We start from the raw sequence: 22353 nt of genomic DNA on the forward strand, positions 1-22353 counted from the left end.
TTCGAAAGTTGCAGTGAAAGACTTTAATTGTGTATAATTCAAAGGGTTAATTTTCGTACGTCGTGCGAGAGAAGAGCGCACAATGATTAATTTCTTTTTAAAAGGACGCGGACCAACGGGGGTTCGCGTCGACACGCGAATTTCGCTGGATCGAAGTCCGGCGAAATCAATCCGGATCGGTTTTTTCCGAGGCCCGGCTCGCCGTTCGCACGTGGGTGGCTGCGAAACCGAGCGCAGTCCCGGGCTGTCTCGACTCGTTCCTTTTTCATTAATTATCTTAGGCAGTTCGTTAGATAGGATCGCGCGATCGAGCAACTTTGACACGCGAAAAGTGGGAACTTTCGGCTTGATGGATTTATGGGGACGCGAGTGGACTCTGTAAACCGTGGCTTTACCCTCGGCCGAGAAACTTCGATTTATATCGGTCCGCCAATGCGCGAGCAGCACGTTTCCTCGAGAAAAGGGAACCTGCCTCTCGAAATTCACGCCGGGGGAAAGTGGAAAAATGTGTTTAATAGGTTCTCAGCAAATACCAGTCTGACCTTTCGATTCCTAATGGATCTACGACACGTCGTGCGGCTTCGACTATCAAAATTCTTATTTATTCCGTGCCGTAGCCTATCTCGAAGCTTCGTGAATTAAAAAAGGAAGCCGCGCGAGGTCCTTTCGCGTAGACAAAATCGCGCGCTCCTTTGTTCCCCGGGCATCTTTCGCCAAGCCGTTATCGTGCATCATTCTTATCAGCCGGAGGGACTTAAATTATGACGACCGGCTGACGAATTGTTATCGCCGTGGCGTCGCGCAAGTGCGCCGCGCTGTCTTTGCCTCCGAAATGCATCTATCTTTCGCCGGGCTAATAAATCGCACGTATAACCGTCCATTTACGCGGGCGCACTTAGGTGTCCTGCAGCCAGTCGGCTCGACGCGACACGAGCGCGCATCTTATCTCGCTAACCATTTTCACGGGACAAGAACTCTCGAGATATTCTTCACGAGAATCGCCGGCGTCCTGTCCGGATAACGTGAAATCCCGCCGTTCGCTGTACCCCGACGTATTTGCCATATTTTATCTAAATCCTGTCCGTAACAAGCGGCATCGCGATAAGGGTATCCCTGTTTCGCCTCCAACCTAAAATGCTACAAATTTCGCGTGGTAACCTTACGCCGCCCCTTGTCCGCTGGACGATATCGGCGTCGATCGCCGGAACAAAGCTGGGCAACCAGTCGCGACCGGGGGAATGCTCGTACCATGAAAATCTCGGGCAATTTAATACTAGAATTAGCAGACAGGACAAAATCGCTCATTCACAATTTCCTCTTTACACAATTATTGAAACGGAACTATAGAAACTGATTTAGCAGGGCTCCAACTGATTTGTGAATCAATAGAAATCCTAATGGATGCACTCTTCGAGTTTTCACAAAAAAATTTTCAAAAGCCAGTTCGACTGCTCTGTAGTGTTAAGATCGTTGAAAGAAAGTTGGAAGTATAGCGGTGATGACACAGCGGCAGGATTAACCTATTTCGTTCTATTTTATTAGTAAAAACTGTCCCGCCCTTTGCTTAGCTTTTTATACATGGTGGGATATATTTTAACCCACCTCGACAAGTTGTAGTCACTGATAGTCATACAGTTTAATATTTTATTTAAGGTTTTTCATCCGGTTGGCAATGCTATGACCTAAATAAATGCGTAAATAAGTGGAAGCAAAAATGCATACACGTCAAAACGCATTAGCAAGTTGCCGAGACTGTTATGAATTCTGTGCAGCATGGGTTGTCTTCTTGTTTAAAATCGTGTGCCTCGAAGAGTTAACGCGTATATTACCATCAATATCTTCAAGAAATGTATATTATTCTTTGTTTCCTTCAAACGTCTGAAAAGTACAAAGTACACCGAAATTCAATCTTGGCCAGGTCGCTATTTCAACAGAAAGGATCTCGCCCGGTGAGCCGTGTTATGAGTTCCGAATTACTCCTCGCGAACCGTCGATTATAATCTACCAGCGAGCGAGCGAGGTCCGTTAACGACGGGGCCGTCGATTAATTCCGCGCTGGACCAACATAGGACGAAGGATAGAATGGAGGAGGTCCGTTCTGGGCAAGACCGTGAGCAGCAAAGTTTGGCGGATCTCGTCGAGCGTTCCTACGGGCGGGTTCATTGACGCTCGCCGAAATGTCCCCGCGTTTCCGGCGCTGTCACTTATCGAGCGTGTAAGCTAGCTGCCGCGTGTCCGCGACGAGTCATCGAAACGACGGGTCCAACGGTTCCCCGTGGGTCGTCTGCGCGCGATATCTCCCGGCAGAGTGGCCGATAAACTGGTCCATCGCGGGGACAAAGGAAGCGACGTTAATTCCCTCATCGGGGGCGGTGAGAGAAACGAACTGCGCGATCGCGCAGAAGTCGTCTTTCTTCTGCCGGCGGGGCACCGTTTGACGAACGCCGTTGCAGATTCCGCGGCGGACGCGCGACGACGCGCGATAAAGCGACAACGGAGATTTACGAGGGGCGTATCTGGAGCGCGGCCGCGACTACGATTCAGCGTTGAAACCTTCGGGAACCGTGCGCCTCGCGATCTCATCTCGAAAATAAATTCGCGGAAGAGTTAATCGAGCCGCCCACGCTTCGAGTTTCGAGCGGAGCGGACCGGGAGGCGGCCGAATATGAGACAGGGCTGCGCCGGCAGATATTTCTGCCGATAAAGGCAGGAAATCCTGGTCGAAAAAAACAGGGGGGATGGCGCTTCGGCGTGGCGCTGCGCGACACGCGCAGAAGCCGGCCGATCGTGGGTGAGGGCCGCGGTATCTCTCGAAAAGGATCACACTCCTGCAGCGCTCGGAACACTGGTCCGCGTGGGCTTTATTCGTTATTGTCGATCGACCGGGCCCTGGCCCACGCGGCGAGCCGTCTTCGTCCTGTCTGCCCCCGCACCTGCGGATCGCCCGCTCCTCCTCGAGCGTCGTCGTCCTTTCGCGCGGAGATCAACTTTTACCGGTAGGAAATTTGTGAAACGTGAGGCGACGCGTGCTCGGTAGAGCTGTGTTCGGTGTCGCATGGGTAGACAGTGACAGGACGCGATAAGTCGTAAAAGGATCGAAGCGATAGTCTCGTCTGAGCGACGATTAATTCTCTTACTTGCCGCTGAACGGTAATGGATGAAATTGCTCTATGATCTCAACGGAATCTTCAATGTTCCCGGAGTACAGGCTAATGTATTCTCTCGGTGGAGCATATTTTCGTACGGTCAGCTTGCGACGCGTTCGGCCAACTGCGTCTGAACGTCTTCAAAGTGAAATTAAGTTTGCAGTTAGCGTCGGGTGTACCGCGGTTGGGGCGAAGCAAAGCTTCCCGCAAGTCAAATAATCTACTGGTAATGACTGTAGAATAATAGGACGGAGAGGACGACAGCGGCGACGGCGACGACTGCCACGGCAACGACTACTGCTATCCGCGTTATCGGGATATAACCAAATATTCGCACGCGTTATGAGCAAATACGCTGTGCTAATATTTGCCCGAATACTCGCACAATCCCCCAGTTAACGTTTGCTCAGCTCCTTGGATACGAAATCAGGATACCGGCGACACACGGAACCAGCCTTATTTGAATATCACTCTATTTCGGGTCTTTAAACATTGTTCTTCTCCCGGCGCTGGGTCGCTTGCATATTCATGCTGCTATCATGGAAATTAACGTTCCCGCGGATTGAAATTTTTAAATTAATCTCGAACCACGGGTCAGTCCGCAACCGGAATAGAGCTTCCGACTCACCGACAGTCGGAGGCTGTCTAAATCAAAACCGCTCTAAATATTCTAACAAAGTACCATTAAGATCCTTCGAACCATAAAAAGCCTCTCGACGTTACACGAGAGACGCCCGCGCGACTCACTCGCGAATGAAGTGTTAATATTCCAAAGAGAAATATGAAAAGATCACCACAATGATCTTCTCGCCTCTTCGTACCGTGCAAAACTTGCACAGGAAGCGTAACAGACCGGTGAATCGTACGCAATGGTTTCAGCCAGGTTGTGTTATGTAACGATTTCGAATACAAGAATGGGAGAAGCCAGAACGAACGCGGAGAGGCTGTTCGGGCTGGCGGTGTTGAATGAAAATAAAGATAACGCTTCGTCATCGGGTGCCTACGCGAATCGGCCACGGGTACGGCTGCGATGGCGCGGCAGTCGCGTTTCAGCGTTTTCGGATTTGCACGGGGACGCCAACGCGCGTCATGCCTTTTATTTCCTGCCGCTTTCCATCGCATCAGCGGCCGGGCGGGCCGAGCGCGGCGAGAAAACGAGAAGGAAAGACAAAAAGCGAGCGTGTACCGTCTATTGACGGCGTTGCCCACGCGTTCGCCCGCGCGCCTGCATTCATCGAACATCAACCGAGCACCGGCACAGGTGCGCGTCTCTCTCGATCCCTGTTACGGGACAACTTCTCCCGGCCTTCTAATTCCTCCGCGCGACGCTTCGGAAAAGTTTTCTCATTCCGAAAATATCTAGTGCAACCCCTCTTATTTCTCGCCGACATTTTTAAGCGCACCTGTGCTCGTTTAATCAGCGATTATCCCGCGCAGACGATGCATCCCACGAGCGGAACCAGCCCGAATCCCGGGGCGAACTTCTCGAATTCGTTACAGCTTGCTCGGCTTTTTTCCCCGAGGAATCGTAAGCTCATTACGCGAACAAATACCCGGCGCGGCGTTACGGTTCCGTTGGGAAAGTAACGTTTCAGCGACGCCGAGACGTTCCATCCCCGAGGCTTAAATCGAAAGTTCCGCGGCGAGCGTATTAGCCCGCGCGAATGATTTTTGAAGTTCCGGGAAGCGTCCGCGCCCGACCGAAACAAACAGAATCTCGAGATCTTCGATCCCCCCCGGTAAAAGTTGCCGCCGCGGAACTGTGTAATTCATGGACTTAAGATTTTATATCGGCTTAGGAAGTTCGCGGCACCCGCGAATCCCGAAACCGGCGTAACTTCCAGAAGAGACGTCGCTGGAAGTTCGAAAATTGAAAGTTCGCGATCCCGGGGACACTTTTGAAATTTTGAACAGTTCATTTGTTTCGGGGAGTAACGCGGCACCGCGCGCCGTTCCGTAAACTTTCCTGGGACTGGAATCTAATTAGGGGGTCGGGAGAAGTTACTGCAATCGTTGGTTCGCGTGACCGCAAAGATTCTACGAGTGCCGGGAATCTTGGGAAGTTTTCGAGTCGGGGGATGTGACTCGCGGAACTGCTGAAAAATAAACTGTGCAACGGTCGTTTCGAATACAACACAGCGAAAACTGCTGTCTCCGAAATAATTGAACGTTGTTTCGCGAATGCTTGTTTCTCCCTTTAACGACGAACGATCGAAGCGGTTCGCGTGCTGGATGTGTCTCTCCTCGAGCGGTTATTCAGCGAACGAACCAGCGATTTTTCAACGGGTTCGAACCATGAATGGGCGGTCGGCGTTGCGGACGAGCCGCGCGAGCCTTCCTTTCTTCGTCGGTTTTGCGGACGCTTGGCGCCATCCCAGGGACGCCGGTTTTTCTTCTCCGACAAAAAGTCGAAAGACGTTCAGAGTCGAAGGTTCGAGTTCGCGCGAGAGTATCGCGGAGTCGCTTTCCATCTGCGGTATATCGATCTAAGCGCGATTCCCAGGAAACCGTTGAAGATCGTATCCTCGATAACTCGAAACAACATTCTTCCGCCTCGAGTCCCAGTGAAAAAACTTTCCTCTCCCCGGCCGTCCCACCGAAACGTCGACGAAGCTGTTCGAAACTCGACGGCCGACTCTTTGGGAAGCTTCTCGAAACAACGGAGCAACGTCATCGCCGCGGTAATTTCATTGAAAATCTCGTTCCATCGCGGTAACGCGAATTTCCAGCGATGGAGCGGTTTCATAGGAAATCGATAAACAACAGCTGAGCGCGTCCAAATTCCTGACAGGGAACAAACAACCTGAAATTATGCTCACAGGCTCGTCCAACGGATCGTTCTAAACTTGAGTCCAACTTCCGCCGCTGGCTGAAGTAGTTTGGTCGGGTCCGTGGCTCGTGTTCTCGTTAGATCTCGGATCGGTGAGAGGCATAGCCGAGACAAAGCGCAAAGCCTACCGACGCCGACGGTTTTCCTGCTCGATCACGATAATTGAGCCCTAACGACAGACTAATTTCGAAACGCGTCACCGTTTCGCGCAGGCTAATTCGACCCGGTTCGCATTGTCCCCGCGCCCACAAAACGAATAAATATTTACGAGCCGGCTCTCGTTCGAGTCGCCGAGCTATCTACATTGAAAAGGTACCCCGGGGAGCTAGCTCCGTTCTTTCCGTCACGGGGAGAGAATGGCGGCGCGAGACCGCGTCGGCCGACTCCAGTCGTTTCGGACACGCCGCTCGTGTCCTCGGAACGAATTCTACCGTAATCCACGAAATGAATGGGCAAACTGTGCTCAAGACGAAGAGAACACGGCGAAACAGACGTCAAACGAAATCGCTGTGTCAACTAGCGCGCGCGCGGGGACAATACACGCAAAGTTCAACTGAAACTTTGGCCAGCACAGCCCGGGCGCAAACAGAGACTCCATCGTTGCATTGTTCAAATCAATGGCGGAAAATGTTTCCAGAGGTGTTTCCACGACCCGGCGTGTTCCACGGGGACGCGATTTTCTCGGGAGCTACCGACCGGCCGGTATCTGTAAGTCGTCCGATAAAGCGACGTCCGACGTCGCGTCGGCAGCAGGTGAAAAATGACAAAAGCAAAGGGAACGGTAGATTCGATTGGTTCCCATCGCGCCGACCACCTTTCTCTCCCTCCATTGCCCTCGATCTATCTCTCTTCCTCTCTCTCTTTCTCTCTCACTCTCTCTCTCTCTCGGGTTACTTTTGTTCGAGGAGTTGTCATGGCCAGTCCTCGAGCAGAAGCCTCGCCTTTGCCAGAGGCGGTTCTGCTAAGTGCACAAATAGTGTCGTGTTACGGGCTAGGGACGTAAACGAAAAGAGATTAAGCCGGATAGCGACGGTGGGAAAAAGCGCACCAGTGTGATCCCCTATCGTGAGTATCGTAAAATGCTAATCGAGCATTATTTATGCCTCCCCGGTACGCCTTTAACGGTTATTAGAAGCCAACAGTTGATTTTTGATTATGCCGATAAATATTTCGTGTACGGCCGGCAGAGGCGGATAGCCGTGTAATTGATTGTAATCCCGCGACGCTCGGCCGACGATATAAATGCCACTTTTGATTTGCTTCATCTCCCACCGTGAGATTCCGCTGATCTTATCGGGATATCGGCGCGACTGGAATCCGTCGTCTGGCGGTCGGCCAATCGACATAATTTTTAGCCGCGCCTTCCGAGCATCCAGCCGCCGATTCGGCAGAAATACGACCGGCTTCCGCCATCCAGATGCGCGGGTTACGTCGAATAGTTACCGCCGTCGTTACAACGCCGGAACTGCCGAGCAATCGGATCGACTGATTTGTCATTCGTCTTTTTTTTTTTTCACGTAAACTCCGAGAGAGCGAATTCATCGAAGTTTCGATTCGTGTCCGGTCAATAATCGTAACAGGACAATTCGATGGTCCGACTTGTCTCGGCAGTTCCAGCGTTAGCTACCGCTTTTCCGTTCCGCGCAGAAGCTTTCATCGTGTCCCGAATATTTCGTTCGGTCGTCTGACAGCCGCGCCCTATATTTATTTTGAATCGAATAACGGTAAACCCGCCGGTGTACAAGATGGAACAAGCCCCTGACAATAAACGGAAAGTCCGCGCCGACTGATGCTACCAGTTGTCCCATCGTTATCCTTATTTTATCGTCGTGCACCGGAGAGCGGTTTTCAAACTCACCTCTGACGTTCGGTCGATGCAGCCGGGCTTCGGGAACGATGTTCACAACCACGATGAACGTTTGAAGCATCAGTGTGCAGAGCATGGTGATGGATAAACGAGAAGCGCACCTTGCAGTATTATGTACGCGACCAGCCAACAGGTCGACGAGCTCCCGCCCTTTAGCCTGTTACTCTTTTTTCCTATAATAAATTAAAATGAACGTATTTTTATATACTTCGCGGTTATTCGTTAGCGCGGCATCGCGTTAGTTCTCTTTTTTTTTTTTTTAAGCACAGCTGCTCGCTCCGCGTTCTCCACACCTGTGATTGCATTTTGTAAATTTTATCGCGCGAAAATTAACTATTCATTCTCCCGTCAACGGACCCGCGATTAAACGAGAACTCGTTTCCAGCGTATCGTTTCCGCGCGGAGGTTCCGCTTTGTTCGGTTTCGGTGGATCCCAGGGCGACCGCTCTTACTAATTTAGAGTAACTCTTCCGCGCAATATTTTCGTATTGTCGGGTAAATACTCGCCTTGTTACTCGAGGTTTTCATGGTCCGGTAAGTAGCGGTCGGTAGTTATGGTAATCGGATTCGGTTGGGTCGTACTAGCTCCATGATTGGACCTGACAACCGTACTGGCCCTTTCTCATAGTTTCTCGGCGAACAGTCGGATTTGCCGGCTACCATGATTTACGCGTGTTCCCGCGAATTATTATTCCCGGGATTGTCCGGGAAATTTAACGTTAACGAATCGGGGGAGCCGCCGATGCGAAAACTGACTACGTAATTATACGGAGCGCCGATATAGTTAGACTGTAAATACACGATGCTTAATAATTCGCAGCGGGCAAATATGAATTGGAACTGCTCGTTATAGAGCCGTAGGAACGTAGCGTCGATTTAAATAGATCTAATTAGAAATTACAGACGCCGCGAACTGCCATCAGCGGTTCATCATTCCCCGGGACGAATAAATGATGATTATTCGCGGAACGATAACGCGAAACGAGCATCGGTCCTGTCGCGGTATCGACCCGGTGGAAAGCGAGCGCCGGTCGAAGCTTGATAAATACGTGGCTTGTTTTCTACCGGTCGAATCTGCGCGTCGAAACCCGTTCGCTAGATCGGATCGGATCGGAACGGATCGTATCGTATCGTATGGGATCGGATCGGATCGGATCGGAGCGTTTTAACGCGAGCGAGCAAGTACGCGTTTAACGAACAAACGTCTCGGCCAGTATCTGATGCGGCCACTTAGGACGCGACACCGGGGAATATTTATAAGAGAGGGTTTTAAAGCGTTGCCTGTCTTATAGATTGAGTTGTCACGCGTGTAATATGCCACACAGGACGAGGACATCGCCAGAGATTAACGACGCGAGCACCGTTCGTTCGTTCGTTCGTTCGTGATCAGGAACGGTCCCAAGTTCGCGTGCAGGCAGCGCGACAATTGCTATCTTTGCCCGATGTTTCTCCATTCATTAGTAATTTACGGCACGACTTCTTCGTTAGCCGCGAGGAGTTTTCTCTTCCTCTTTTTTCGCGCGACGCGAAGTCAATCCATTCGGTTTACTGTTAGCATACGCGTTTCCGTAATTCGATGGCCGCGATCCATCGTGCGCGCGTGTTTCGTTTTCACAGGGTTTCGCTGTTTGGCCGGACAAGCAAATTACAGCAACGTGATTGTAAACTAGAAACACGTTGCGCGTTTCTCAGCCGCGGTGCACGTCCAGAGGCAATTTCTATTTCTCGGCGTTCTCGCGCAATTATCGATACATTATCGGTTTGACCGGCGGCGATGTCCAATTGGTTCCTCTGAAATTTCAAAACAAACGTTTCACCGGAATTGTGTCGTAATTCGCGAATATAATGCCGGTATGCGGGCGTACCTCGATTTTCATTACGTCCCGTCGTTCCGTTCATCGATCGGCCGTACGCGATACCACTGTTCCAATAGAACGAACAACGCCGCGCAAATTTTTCTATCGTAAACAATTTCCAACGAGAGTCCGTCGCTGGAGTTAACTTCGACGAGTGACGAACGATTTCGATCGCGACTTTAATCCGTCCCGAGCGTCCCACGATTACGACGACGTCGAGTATACTTACTTCTGTTTTTCGACGCGTTGAGAACGATTGCCACATCGCGCCGGATATCACGTGACAATTAGGCTCGATGGTTTTTCGACGAACAAGCGAGAGGAGAGTCGAAGAAAAGAGGGGCACGTGGGCAGGACGACGCCGGCGAAGATGGCGACAACGCGAGGAAACGCGAGGCAAAGTGAGCGGCACCGGAAGTGCGTTCGAGCGAATACTGGAGCGCGTGGGTAACCGCGTGCGAAAACGCGTATACTCGAGGGAAAAGGCGCGAACGCGAAACCATACAAGCGGAATGACCAACGAACCCGTTCGAGCGGGATTTACTCCTACGAATATCGTATCCGACGCTCGCCTCCGACTAATTCGCCGATGTTAATGGCAGTTAATTGATAAGCTGCCGAGACCGCAGCGCCGTCGTCGGGTCGTTTCGCGGGACGAAAACGGCTAGCATTGTGCAACACGGATATACGCGGCGGCTGTTCCGACGGATTTTTACGCGTTTTTATAGAGACCGCGTTCGATGAATTTATTTCTTTTTCAACACGCCAGCGACCGTAATCCGGTCGGTTCGAATGAAACGCGAGGCACAGGCGTGTGGGAATCGGCACGCGGCAACGCGTTGACCGTCCATTTCATGTATCGCTTATTCTTCCATAGCAAAGACATTACGATCAACAAGGAGGAATTGTCAATTACTTTAGCAACTGTTCCCTGCTTACGCTATGCGGCATGGTTACCCATCGGAACACCTCGCGTGTCGTAATCGTTTCCAAACGATCCGGAAGCGCAGGTCTTCGACGATACCGTCGCAGTCTTGTTAAATGCACCGTGTACACGAGATTTTTTATCCGTTTAACGCGTGATCGTAAAAACGAGAGTCTCCGACGACCTCTAATCACTTTCATTCGCGGACTGGCTGACGCTCGTTTCGCCGGGCGTAATAAAGATGTCCGGCAGAGATGAATGCGGAACTTTAATTAATATCGATGAAACGTAAGAAGGAGACGCACCACCGGTCACAGGGACGCTAGGTTGCCCCGGTGCTCGGGGCGATGATAATGAAGCCACTCCGTGTCGGACTACAATCGTGATTCCGCACTTTATAATCCTCCTTTCAGCGGGCCCGATCAACTCCTTCGCGTGCAGGGGACGCTCCATCGTCTCTTCTTTTTCGCAATTTTAATCCTGCCGCGCGGACGGCCCTTCCTCGCCGACGTTTTCTCGTTTCGCCTCGTCTCGCGGCGTCTTCCCCGCGCCCCGCCGCTCCGACGTACCTCGTCGCGGAGGAAACTTCAAATTAATTTACACGCGACGAATTTGCATCGCGTTCGGCTAACGCAATATACGACGGTTCGTGCATAATTCACTTCGCCGGAATGGCCGTTGGGACTAAGAAACGTCCCCTGTGAATGAAACGCGCATGGTCGCGCCGAGGAACACCTCGGAAGAAGTCGGAATTTATTCCTCGGCTGAGTTTCTTGCGGGACGACGCGTTTGATCGTTCAATCGTCGTTTCGATCGTTTAATATGGTTCTTTTAAGAATTATAGGAACCTCTGGAGATCCGGAGGCATTCTTATTCGTTTCCTTTACAATTTCTCGAGAAAACTTCATAATTTCAGTAATTATAACATAAACATTCCGAGGTGGATCACTTTGGCTCGTTGTCAGTTGTGCTCTCAATTAACCCCTTGTTTCTTTCTAAACTGTGATCTAACTACTTCGTTATTAATAATTCATCGGAAATAAGAGAAACTTCTCTTATTCTGTCAACGTCTGCTTCGAGATACAATCATTGATAACGCAATAATATGTAATTCGCACTCAAACGAATCGAATAATATTTACGGCAAATTCTATATGAAATCTTCACGAGTCCGGCACGATATTGCGAGGCAAGGGGTTAAACTGGTATCTCCGTTTCATCGTTTACCTCATATTTTTAAGGACAGAAGGCGCGACGGAACAGGCGGATGGGAGCAGAACTAGAATCGTTGAAGGGAACACGAATCGAAGGGTCGTATGGGGGATCCGCCTCAGCTTGGGTCTCGACCGCAAGTACGGAGGCGATCGTGTTGTCAGGTAAATATTCCCTTGTGATTTATGCGAGGTGCGCGGTCACGAAGCGCATACGACGGCCGAGGCGCCGCTGCCACGGCACGACTCATTGTTTCTCGTCTGATGGATCGAAGTGGAACAGAAAGGTTATTTACGTTTTCAAATTAATCACGACCACTCGCTGTCGTCCGTCCCCGGAATGCCGTGACGCCCCTTTTCTTCGGGGTCGCCGCGCCTCTTCCACGGACCCGAGAGCGTTTATTATCAACGGGTTATTATCCCTTCTGTATTAACCCCTTGCGGTCGAATGTCGCCGTGACAGCGACTTCGAGCATCGATATCTAAAATCGAAGACCGCAAATGAATAATTTAACCAATTGCCGCACACTTTTAGCTTTAAAATCGTGCCCAGGAACGTAGTCCTTTTTTAATTGTTTGTTTCGACTTGTCCAGGCTATGAAAAATCGTGCACAAAATAAACTTACATGTTATCTAGACTGTTACGTTATTTTTGTTCAATGTATTACTGAAGAATAAACAAATAAATGCAGCAGTACAGTCCGTAAAATGGACGGCTATAGCCGTCGTTTGCAGCAATGGGTTAATTATTCGATTAACGAGAGATTGACACGTGACCTTTTTTTTTAGTATTTAAGAGTTCGATACATCATTCAGTGTTTTATGAAACGGAATGTTAAAAGTTTAAGATAGTCCAGTCGCAAAGGGTTAATAGAAAATTGTTGAACGTTAAGGATCAAAGTGTTTCCTCCGATAGATTTTTTATTACTGTTATAAGAATTGAACCCTTTGATCTGGGCCGCATTGAGAAAGAAAAGTCATCTTAGGTCGCATATAACGAGTGTTTACAAAGGATTCTATAATCTCTTTCTTTTGTCAATCAAATCTGTACACGAAGAACTCCAATCGAGAGTCTCACACGTAATCATATTAACACTAAAACTACCGAGCAATTAATATGAATCTTCAAAAATTTCTTAATACAAACTCTAAGAGTGCATCTATTGAGACTTTAATTGATTTACAATTCAGTTTGCGTATGGCTGATCGATTTCTTTAATAATTCCCCAGAGAAACGAAATCTTTTTAATAATTGCAAGAGGGAGAAATCAGTAATGTGTCATTTTCACTCACCCGGTAGTTTTCGTGTTAAAACGGTATAATCTTTTGGGGCCACAATGTTGCGTATCGCGGACCGCCTGGCGTACGCGTCTAGTTCACGAGCCCGTATCGGTGTTTCAGTCAATCCTTTCCGACCGGAGAAAATTGTTTTGTTAAACCCGCGGGCCGGGAATTTCGCGGGCGTGCACCGCTCCCCTAAATTATTTTCGGAACGGAAGTGTTATTCTCGCGGGCTCGCGATTGCGCGGGCAACGGTCGATCGCCCATTAAGATATAACGCACGAATTTCGCATGTATAATTTATGCGATGTTTATCGCGCTTACGTGGACAATTATTTCAAGCACCGAACAACGCGTTAACGGAAACGAAACGAATTCGCGCGTCGTCCGTGGTCTTCGAAACGTATTTACGCCCGCTCGAAAGCCGCGCGGAAGATAATTCATCGATTTGCCAGTGTCCTCTTTCCCTCTATTAACCCGTCGTGCATTTTAACCCTTCGGCTACGACAGAATTCTGCGTCAGCAATGTTCCTAAGAAAGTCTATTGAAACCATAACCAACCAAAATAATCACATTTATATGATTAACGGAAGATACGATCGTTGAATCAGAATTCACGTCCGATCTAAGCGAGCTTTGCTGCAATTATTGTCAATAACATTTTACGAGCGCCTATAGGCGCTAACAGTACACCGATATTTTCAAATCGTCTTTAGGCAACAGTAGCCAAGCGGTTAAACGAGCGGTCGCCTCGGCTCCGCAATTTTTCACCGGGAAACCGTTTAAACGTGCTTTTCCTTTCGAGTTGCCCCACACGAAAGATCTCGAAACCATCGGAGACGGATATCTACGAGATCGAGATACAAGGTTGTCTAACGCGTTGACTGCCACGGTGGTCGGTGACCGGCGAAAATAATTACGATAAGATCGATGTCGAATAACTGTATTCACCAACGTGATGCTAAATCAGCAATGATTATTTCCAGCGTTATTTATCCGTGATCTTGAAAGAATACGTCATAACGGAAATCGTTCGAGATTCTTATAGCGATTGACGCGTTGAAGACGAATAATAACTTCAACGAGGACGCGATTGAACGATGATGAGTGAAAAGGTGAAGTCGAGAATTCGTGTGGCTAACGAGATAACCCGAAGAACATCGGTGGAAGGAGGTAATTGTCGGCACGGTTGACGACGAAAGAGTATAAAATTACTTTACACGGTAACGATAATTTCAAAGCAAGTACAGGTTCGGCGATATTACAGGATCTCCAGGGCGGCATCGCGTATGGTACATCTTAACGATCAAATAATTGCTCGGGTCCCTTCGCATTCGAATCGAGTCCGTCATTAAGCGCAGCGTGATTCGTTACACCGGGATTCGATACGCGAGCCGGATCCGCGCCCTCGGTTGACGAGCACTGGCCCCCGGTCCGTCTGTCCGCTCGCTTTCACGTTATTATTACCGTGTAACAGTATAACGACGCGAGGAAAGCGTCCCGTTCGCGTCGATTAGCTCGCCGGGGGATACGATAATTAACGGGTTCTTGCGCGGAACAAGACATTAGCCTATTTCGCGGCGAACTTCGAGCGGTATTCGAACGTCGCGCGCGAAACAATTTCTCGCGCTTCCGTTGCGTCCGTCCGGCGAGCCGAAGATTTATGGAAGCTCCGCAAGACGGAATAAACTCCGGGAAGCGCTTTAACTTCGTAAGAAACTTCTCGCCGGAGCGTCCGTGCTTCGGAGGCTGACGCTAAAAGTGCCGAGCAATTACGGCGACTCACTTAGAGCGGCTTGTAAAAATTGGTATTCGAAGAATTCCCTATCGTAAACCTTGCGAGCGCAATTACAGTGACTCGTCCGGAATTATGAAAATCGAGGGACTTCGCTTGCGATTCAGTGGATTCTACTTATCGCTGTAATCGTGCAAATGCTCGAAGTTATTTTAACCCTTTGCGGACGAAGATTCTTTGAAACGTACGAAACCTTCGGCGGACGAAGTGAAATTATATATCGATCGTTTAATTAACAGGAAAGCAGGAAACCACGTGCTGATCTCTTGCTGCTTCGCTAATTAAATCATTTGTTCGCCACTTAGTCTTCCAAATATGAACATCCGATCTCGCCGGAGCGTCGACGTTCGTCCGCAAAGGGTTAAAATTCCCCGGGAACGCGTCCTCGTGATTTCCACGATCGTACAGTGAAAATTTCGGAACGGCTGATTTTGACTCCGGCGGTTGCAGTTGATATTCGGTGGTTTCGGTTGAAGAGTCTTTCCAGCGCATACCAGCGGACGAATTCGAGTTAATTCGTCTCGAAGCTGAACCATCGGGCATCATTTCCCTCCGATAATTCCGGCGTGCCGAACAATCCACGGTAATGTTTCCCCGGATGTGGCCTTGTCTCCCGCTCGTTACCCGCGCCGCGATAATCCCCGCCGTTTGTCTGGACGGTCGCGCGAAACGAAGCTCCCGATTATTTAAACTGACACCGGCGTGTTTATTCGTCGCGTGTTTCCTTTTGCGCGCCGCTATTGTTTCGTGCCCGCAAGGGATTTCGTCTCTGCGAATCGGCTGGCGGAAATTGTCCCTACAGGATCCAGGAGCTGCGGGTCATCCGCACGCCCCCGCAATTAAGCTAATTTCGTTTATCGTAAACGGACACTTGGGAATTCATTCGGAGAATTTACGCGCGATCGTTTCGCGACGGCGATGGGAACGTCGAGGCGCTCGGGCGGACATTGTAAGCGGATTTATAAGCGGTTAAGGGTTTAACGTTTAATCGTAAAGACGGATATTAAGCGGAGCCCCGTCTACGATGTCTAGAGGGGCAGCGACGCTGCGCGTTGCTCGTTAAACATCGGGAACGATAATTATTGGGCGTGCTCGTCTTGTCACAAGCCATCCCTTTTCTCGGACCCAACTTCCCGAGCCGTGCAGAAGCACGACGAAGTAGCCCGTCGTCGGTGGTCTTTTCCTGTCCGACGAATCGCTTTACAGCTTCGCGGAATATCGCTTTAACCGAGATCGCGTACGGATATCGAGCGGAACATCGACTTTCCGCGAAGATTCTCGTTCGATCGGATTCCGCGGAACATGCCGAAGAAAGTAATAATTGTGTCGATGGGTGTCGTCGTTCGCGACGACCCGCTCTTCCACGAACGTTTCGCGTTCGTCGCGCTTGCGCGTACCATAAATAAACGAGCGTTCGAGATTCGTTTAAGACATCGTTAATAGAATGCCTGTGTCGAGAGTTAATTTGCGCTCGGCGCACTTGCGAGATGCTCGTATCGTTATTACTTCGAGGAGAGAGTCGTTCGTCTCGTTCGCGTGCGAGGGGGACGTTTTTAAATACGTTTAAGAGTCGTCGTCGTAATGACCGTGGAACAGTGGTTGATATACTCGACGCGAAATTAACGAAGGAAACGAGCGCGATTGCCTATCGAAAGAATCATCGGGATTGAAACCAGACTGGAAACTCCTTCTCGAATTAAAACCGCGCTACGCGAGTCGGAATATTGTACCTACCGGTTTCACGAGGGAAATAATTAATAATTGAAACGTCTACCGGTAACGAATCGATTACTTTCTCACCCTGAATGGCATGCTCGTTAACCCCTTGTCCGGTCGTACCGGGTCCCACGGTCCTTTGCGTAATTCCCGGGTAACGAGGCAATTTTGTCCTCTAATTACTAAATAAGCAAGCAACAGAGTGTCGAGAGACCCGACGGCAGGTGCTCCCGGCGAGATTAATCCGGCGCACGCTGCGATCGCTCGACCGTGCGCGAAGAATATCCGTAATTCCGTTGATTATTTTCGGATTGCCGATTAATCGCGGCGCGAGACGAACGGGCTCGGTCGACGGCGTTGACGGTCGGGCGCGCGACAAATCACGCGAACCCCGAGCAACTACCAGTTGCGTCCCAGTTGCCGTTTCGTCCGCTTCTTCCGCGATTCGACGCGACGAGCCTTTCGTCCCTCGTCCGTCCGACATGTCGGATAATCGTCAGCCGCGTTTCGGCCGATAACAATTGCATAATTATCGCGAACGCCGCTGGAAACGATGAAATCGCGTGATTCGCGAACCGGGAACCACACTCCGGCAGCCAGTCAGAATTATTAAAAGCGGAGATCACGGGGTCTGATGGGTGAGCAACGTAATTGCGGGAACTTCGTTACACGAAGAGGCCTCGGCCTGCGTAATGATTTAACGTTACCCGATGGTTTGAATAATTTAAATAACGGTCGGCATCCCCCCCTCCCTCGTCGGCCCAAGAGCCGATTATTTTGCTGATCCACATTTCGCGGAATATGATTAATATTACTTCGGCCGCATTATACGTTCCTAACAATGGCAATTAAGCTGGAGTGCTATTTAATTGGGTTCGCCGATAATTATGATTTACTCCCGGTAAAATTACGGTAAATGCGATTTACGGGACGCGTTTCGGCCCTGTATCAGACGAAACAATTCAATTCACTCGATGTATATACTCCGTCCGTCTATTGTATTATCGGTTACGCGATATATTCCCCGCAGAGGAGATCGCGAATTGGTCGATCTTTCGCTGCAATGCCGTCGATTTACGATGCGCGCTCGATTCTCGCGGATCGAAGTCTCTCGATCGGGTTCGGAGCGGTCAACGATGGGTCACCGAGGCTTCGAAGCGAGAAGTTCGTATCGCTTCGAGTAGCATTCGACAGGATACAAGTTTTCCCAATACTCGAAAGTCTTGAAGCAGAGGCAATGCCCCGGTACAATGTTTCACCGTAGCGACGGGCCATCCGTGTCCGTGGAACTCGCGCGCAATCGTTGAAAGCGACCGAGATTCGGCTGGGATTCGAGGGTTTCGATAGTGGGATCGTCTAAAATTTCACCGAAAGCGACTCGAATTTTGATCGCCTCGAAAAAGTCGACTGGCTTCTGAACCGAGCTCGAAATGGCCGACGCCAGCCGATTCCAGCGACGGCCCTCCCGGGAATAGGACGCGGCAGAACGCGGTGGTTAAATTGGCGCGACCACGGTACGTACCCATGAATCGTCGCGTCCTGGTTGGCACGTGGTAGCGGTGACGGTGGCGCGATTCACTATCCCGAAACACCTGCGCGCACGTTCTCCGCACAAACGATCCCGAGGATGTAACACCGCGGAGGACAGACACGCCGAGGTGTTCCGCCTCTCCCCCGCTTCTAGCCGAGCGTTCCCGCGCGACGGATCGTCGGCTCGCGCCGGTTCATCATCGGAACGGTTCACTTTGCGCCGGAAGTAGCGAGATCTGGATCACACGACAACACGGGTCCGCAGGGACTCGTGGGGGAGGGCCCGACGCTCGGGTAGGGGCAACGCTTGGGACCACCGCGACCCTCCCGGATGGAGGGAGAGAGACAGAGAGAAAGAGAGAGAGAAAGAGAGAGAGAGAGAGAGATACCGCTAGAGAGCGAGAAACCGAGAGAGACGTGGTAGGGAGCGGCAACTCGGAAGCGGTGGAAGGAATCACGGAGCGATCGGTTCGTGAAAAAGGGAGGATCGGGGACGGAGATCCTTCGACGACGACGTGTCCCTCGCGACGCGGAGTGGTGGAGACGCGTTAGACGCGAATTGATAGAGAAGAGAGCGACGGGGAGGGGAACAGAAATGACGAAACATGGATGCCGGCCCGGCGGAGAAGTCGTGGGCACGATCGCCGTCACAACACTAGTGGTCTGCTGGTACACTCTTCCGATGCTACGTACACACGATCCTCCTCTCCGTGTCCCTGTTCGGCCGGCGTTCCTCCGACTTGTTCCCTCTCGGTCGGCTGGCCCTGCACTCGCCCTCCTCCCCGCCCATCCCTGTCCATCCGTCTATCTATCTCTCTTTTTCTCTCTCTCTCTCTCCCTCTCTCTCTCTCTCTCTCTCTCTCTCTCTCTCTTTCTATCTCTCACACACGCACGCTTATTCTGTCTTTCTCTCTCTATATACCTCTGTCCCTCTCTATGCACGCGTATATACGTACTTGTACGTACGATACACGGATTACGTGTGCCTCTACTACGAGGCCCGCGATCTCGCCTCTCTTTTCTGCCTCCTCCGGCTCGACTCAACGGAGAGAACTCAGTGGTTCCCTCCTACCTTGGACGGCCGCAAAAGCACGGACCGAGAATCGAGACAGGGCAATCTACTAGGTAAGACTAGTTCCTCCACCCAGTCGTGGACCCGTTTTCTGTCCGGCCACTCTCCCTCCCTTTTTCTCTCGGCCGGTCTCTCTCTCTCTCTCTCTTTGCCTCCTTCCATCCTTCCCTCTTTTTCTCTTCGTCCTCTACTCTCGGACTCTCGCCTTCCTTTCCTATCCGTTGCTCTTTTTAGCCGGTCTCTCTCGTTCCTCCCTCTCTCTCTCGGTCCTTGCGTTTCTCCGTTGATCTACCTCGCCCTCTCTTTCCGTCTCCTCCTGCGCGAGGACTTTGGCTCTCCTTCCCGCGTCTTTCGTCTTCGGCCCGAGGAATCTGTCTCCCTTTACTCGTCGCCGCCCGTTCGCCGCGCGGCTTTATCTACTTCGACCTCTTCGTCCGCTTGGTCCGCTTCGGCCTCTTCTTTCCCAACGCGCCCATTCCCTTCTCGCGCCGCCTTGGTCCTCGTTCTCCTCGTTCTCCGGTCCCGGACGCGGTCTCGTACTCCTCGTTACCTGCTCGTCGCCCGTGCAACTTTGCTCTCGCCAATTTATTTATAGGTACGCGTCACTGTCGCCCGTTGCGAAATTTCCTCCCTTTCTCCCGGCGCCGCGTCTCGAGTTCCGCTCCAGCTTCGTTTTGTTTCTGGTCTCGTCGTCGCGTTCGCGCACGGCATGTTTTCATCGCGTGTATCGTGTATCGAGCTCTCTCTCTCTCTCTCTCTCTCTTTCTCTGTCTCTCCCCCTCCCTCTGCCTCTCTCTTCCTCTCCCCCTCCGCGTTCTTCCTCCGTTTTTCTTCGTCGAAATTCGTTCTCGCTTGTTTCGCCTTCGAAATCGTTTTGCTCGCGACCAGTTGCGTGCGCTCGCGCGTCGCGCGCATAAATCTCTCCCTTTGCTCGTCTTTATTCGCGCATTCGCGTCGCCCGCGCACCGTCGCGACGTTACACGCGAATGAAATCCGAGTCCCGGGGACATTCCCGCCCCTCCGCTCCCCCCCGCGCGATAAATGGCCCCCGATTCAACCGTTTCCTTCGAGATCCGCCTCATTTCAGGTGAGTACATAAACATCGGCGAACGATCGATTGTCTCCGGATCTCGCCGCGCGCCGCGCCGTTTCGCGAATTAACATAAATTCACCGGCGCGTCGTTATTGTCGTCGACAATCGCCTCTCACCTTTCTCATCGCCGCTGCCGTTCGATTCGTCGCGCGTCGTTCTTTAAAGGGATCCCGAGTATTATCCGTCCCGTGCAAATTGCAATCGGCTTCGCAGCTCTCTTACTCGTTTCCGCGCGTGGAGCTGCCGGTTTCTCGCCGTTTCTCATCGGAGACGAGTCCGCTTCATAAATTCGTCCGCCGCGCCGAGATTCAATGGGAACGACAGCGGGTACACGATCAAAGTTGACGCGGGCGAGACCGATACACCGTGCCACGCGAATTTTCCGCGCGCCGTCGCGTTCGCTGAGACGGAACGTTGCTCGACAGCGTAATCGTGCATTTCAGGAATCCCATGCTACACGAATACGACTACAGAAGCGTCGCCGGACGGCAATCTCCTTGGGGCCGCGTGAGAAAAATACTCGCGGTTGCGACAGAATTAATTGTAGCCGCGCGATCGAAACGACGTTTTAGAATAAATATGACTTGCGACAAACATCCGACTCGCGACACTGGGAAACTCTTTTTGCGCGGTCGCCGCCAGCGCCGCGCAAACGCCGGGGACAACGTATGAAAATTCCTGCCGGTGATTTACGTTCCTCGCTCCTCCGCCCTGCCCCCTCAAAAATATTGTATCCGTCAACCGATGAATGTTGCGAAATGGAATTTCAACGAACCGCGTCCTAGTATTATTCCTGGAAACGCGGGAGACCGTTTTCCGTCGCTGGGTCGCGTGGGAAAGTTTAAGCTCTTCTTACGTCGCCGCTCGCGCTCAGCGTCCTTTGATCTTCCCTAGATAATCACTTATCTGCCCCCCCCCACACGCCCGCCGCGAAAAGTTAGTTCACCAAAAACGTCTCGTTTCTTCTCGCCTCTCCATTGAATCCCATTCGTTCGTCGCGCGCGTTACGGTTCCCGGCTCTCGCCTTTGAGACCCGCTCGGTTCCCTTTTCTAATTTCCCCGTTTCGACGTCGTTCCGCTCGTTTGTCGCGGAACACTGTTCGCGACGCGATAAATCTTCCGCGGCGTTTCAATGGAGGCCGAAACAGTCCCGCCGTTCGAATGCCGGAAGATTTACGAAAGCCTGAACGGGGCCGCGTTTAAAAGGGTCCGCGACGTCTGATCCGGCGCGAATCGGGAACGGCGCGGCGCCCGTAGATCCAGATTTTCGGATCGACGGAAGGGTGCGCGGGGGCGGACACGAAAGCGGACGGACGATACGTTACGGCGGCGTAACGCGCCGTGAAGGGGTATAAGCGGCGTCACAATGAAACTGAAAGCTATCCGTTTCAAAGCGCATCGCGTCGTTACGATATCGCGTACAATGATTCGCGCGGCGCACAATGGTCCGTACTGAAGGATCAGACGGAGCGCTGTTCCGCGACGTTGAAACAGCCGTGCCGTTTTGTATTCCCGGCGAAGGAGTTCCCCGTAACGAATCGAGGAGGCTTCGAGAACGTATGGCGTTGCTTGCCTACGCCCCGTTGCCTCGTTCCTTCGAACTTAGGGTATGTTTACAGCTGAGCTGCGATACTCGATCAGAGCGGAGCGTGCAAGCACGTGCTTTTGTTTTATAATGGAAGCGTTTGCGTTGGAGCGACGCGTACAGCTACCGCTCGTGATCCATCAACGATACAAGTAGTACAGTGCTCTACTTTCGTTTTGCGATATATCACTTCACGAAGCTTGGAAATAATGGTTGGATTGCTGGTTCTTAGGGAAATTCAAGTCTCCGCGAACGTAATTGGCGAAATAGAATGACGATTGGAAACGGTTTTTCTTAATAAATACCGTGGAAAGCACTGTACTTTGAATGTATTATACATGTTTTCGTATCGTGTTGCGTTTTGTGAAACTTGGCACTCTCAATGCTCCTGCGGATAGGAATCCGCAGTACGACGATGATATTTCTTTAGCTTTAGCATCGAGGAA

At 51.1% G+C, this 22353-nt stretch overlaps 1 protein-coding gene and 1 long non-coding RNA gene across 4 annotated transcripts in view; one reads left to right on the forward strand and one right to left on the reverse strand.

Annotated features, from left to right (window-relative positions):
- The window catches only part of LOC116429741 (uncharacterized), a 41859-nt gene extending 29930 nt beyond the window's left edge, over positions 1 to 11929 (forward strand). Inside the window, exon 3 of the long non-coding RNA XR_012999576.1 lies at positions 11866 to 11929. This is a non-coding gene — a long non-coding RNA (uncharacterized LOC116429741). The remainder of the gene's footprint in view (positions 1 to 11865) is intronic.
- The window catches only part of LOC116429732 (A disintegrin and metalloproteinase with thrombospondin motifs 7), a 57760-nt gene extending 38730 nt beyond the window's left edge, over positions 1 to 19030 (reverse strand). Inside the window, exons 1-2 of one of the 3 annotated variants that reach the window (XM_076371637.1) lie at positions 18150 to 19026; positions 7835 to 8016 (exon numbers count right to left, since the gene is read on the reverse strand). In XM_076371637.1, the coding sequence (XP_076227752.1) occupies positions 7835 to 7919 (85 nt within the window). In that variant the 5' untranslated portion in view covers positions 7920 to 8016; positions 18150 to 19026. Of the gene's footprint in view, positions 1 to 7834; positions 8017 to 18149 lie in introns of all 3 variants that reach the window. The other 2 variants (XM_076371636.1, XM_076371638.1) reach the window with 2 other exon arrangements.
- Between the last annotated feature and the right edge of the window lie 3323 nt (positions 19031 to 22353).

The sequence above is a fragment of the Nomia melanderi genome, chromosome 10 (genome assembly GCF_051020985.1).
Source record: "Nomia melanderi isolate GNS246 chromosome 10, iyNomMela1, whole genome shotgun sequence".
Lineage (NCBI taxonomy): Eukaryota > Metazoa > Arthropoda > Insecta > Hymenoptera > Halictidae > Nomia > Nomia melanderi.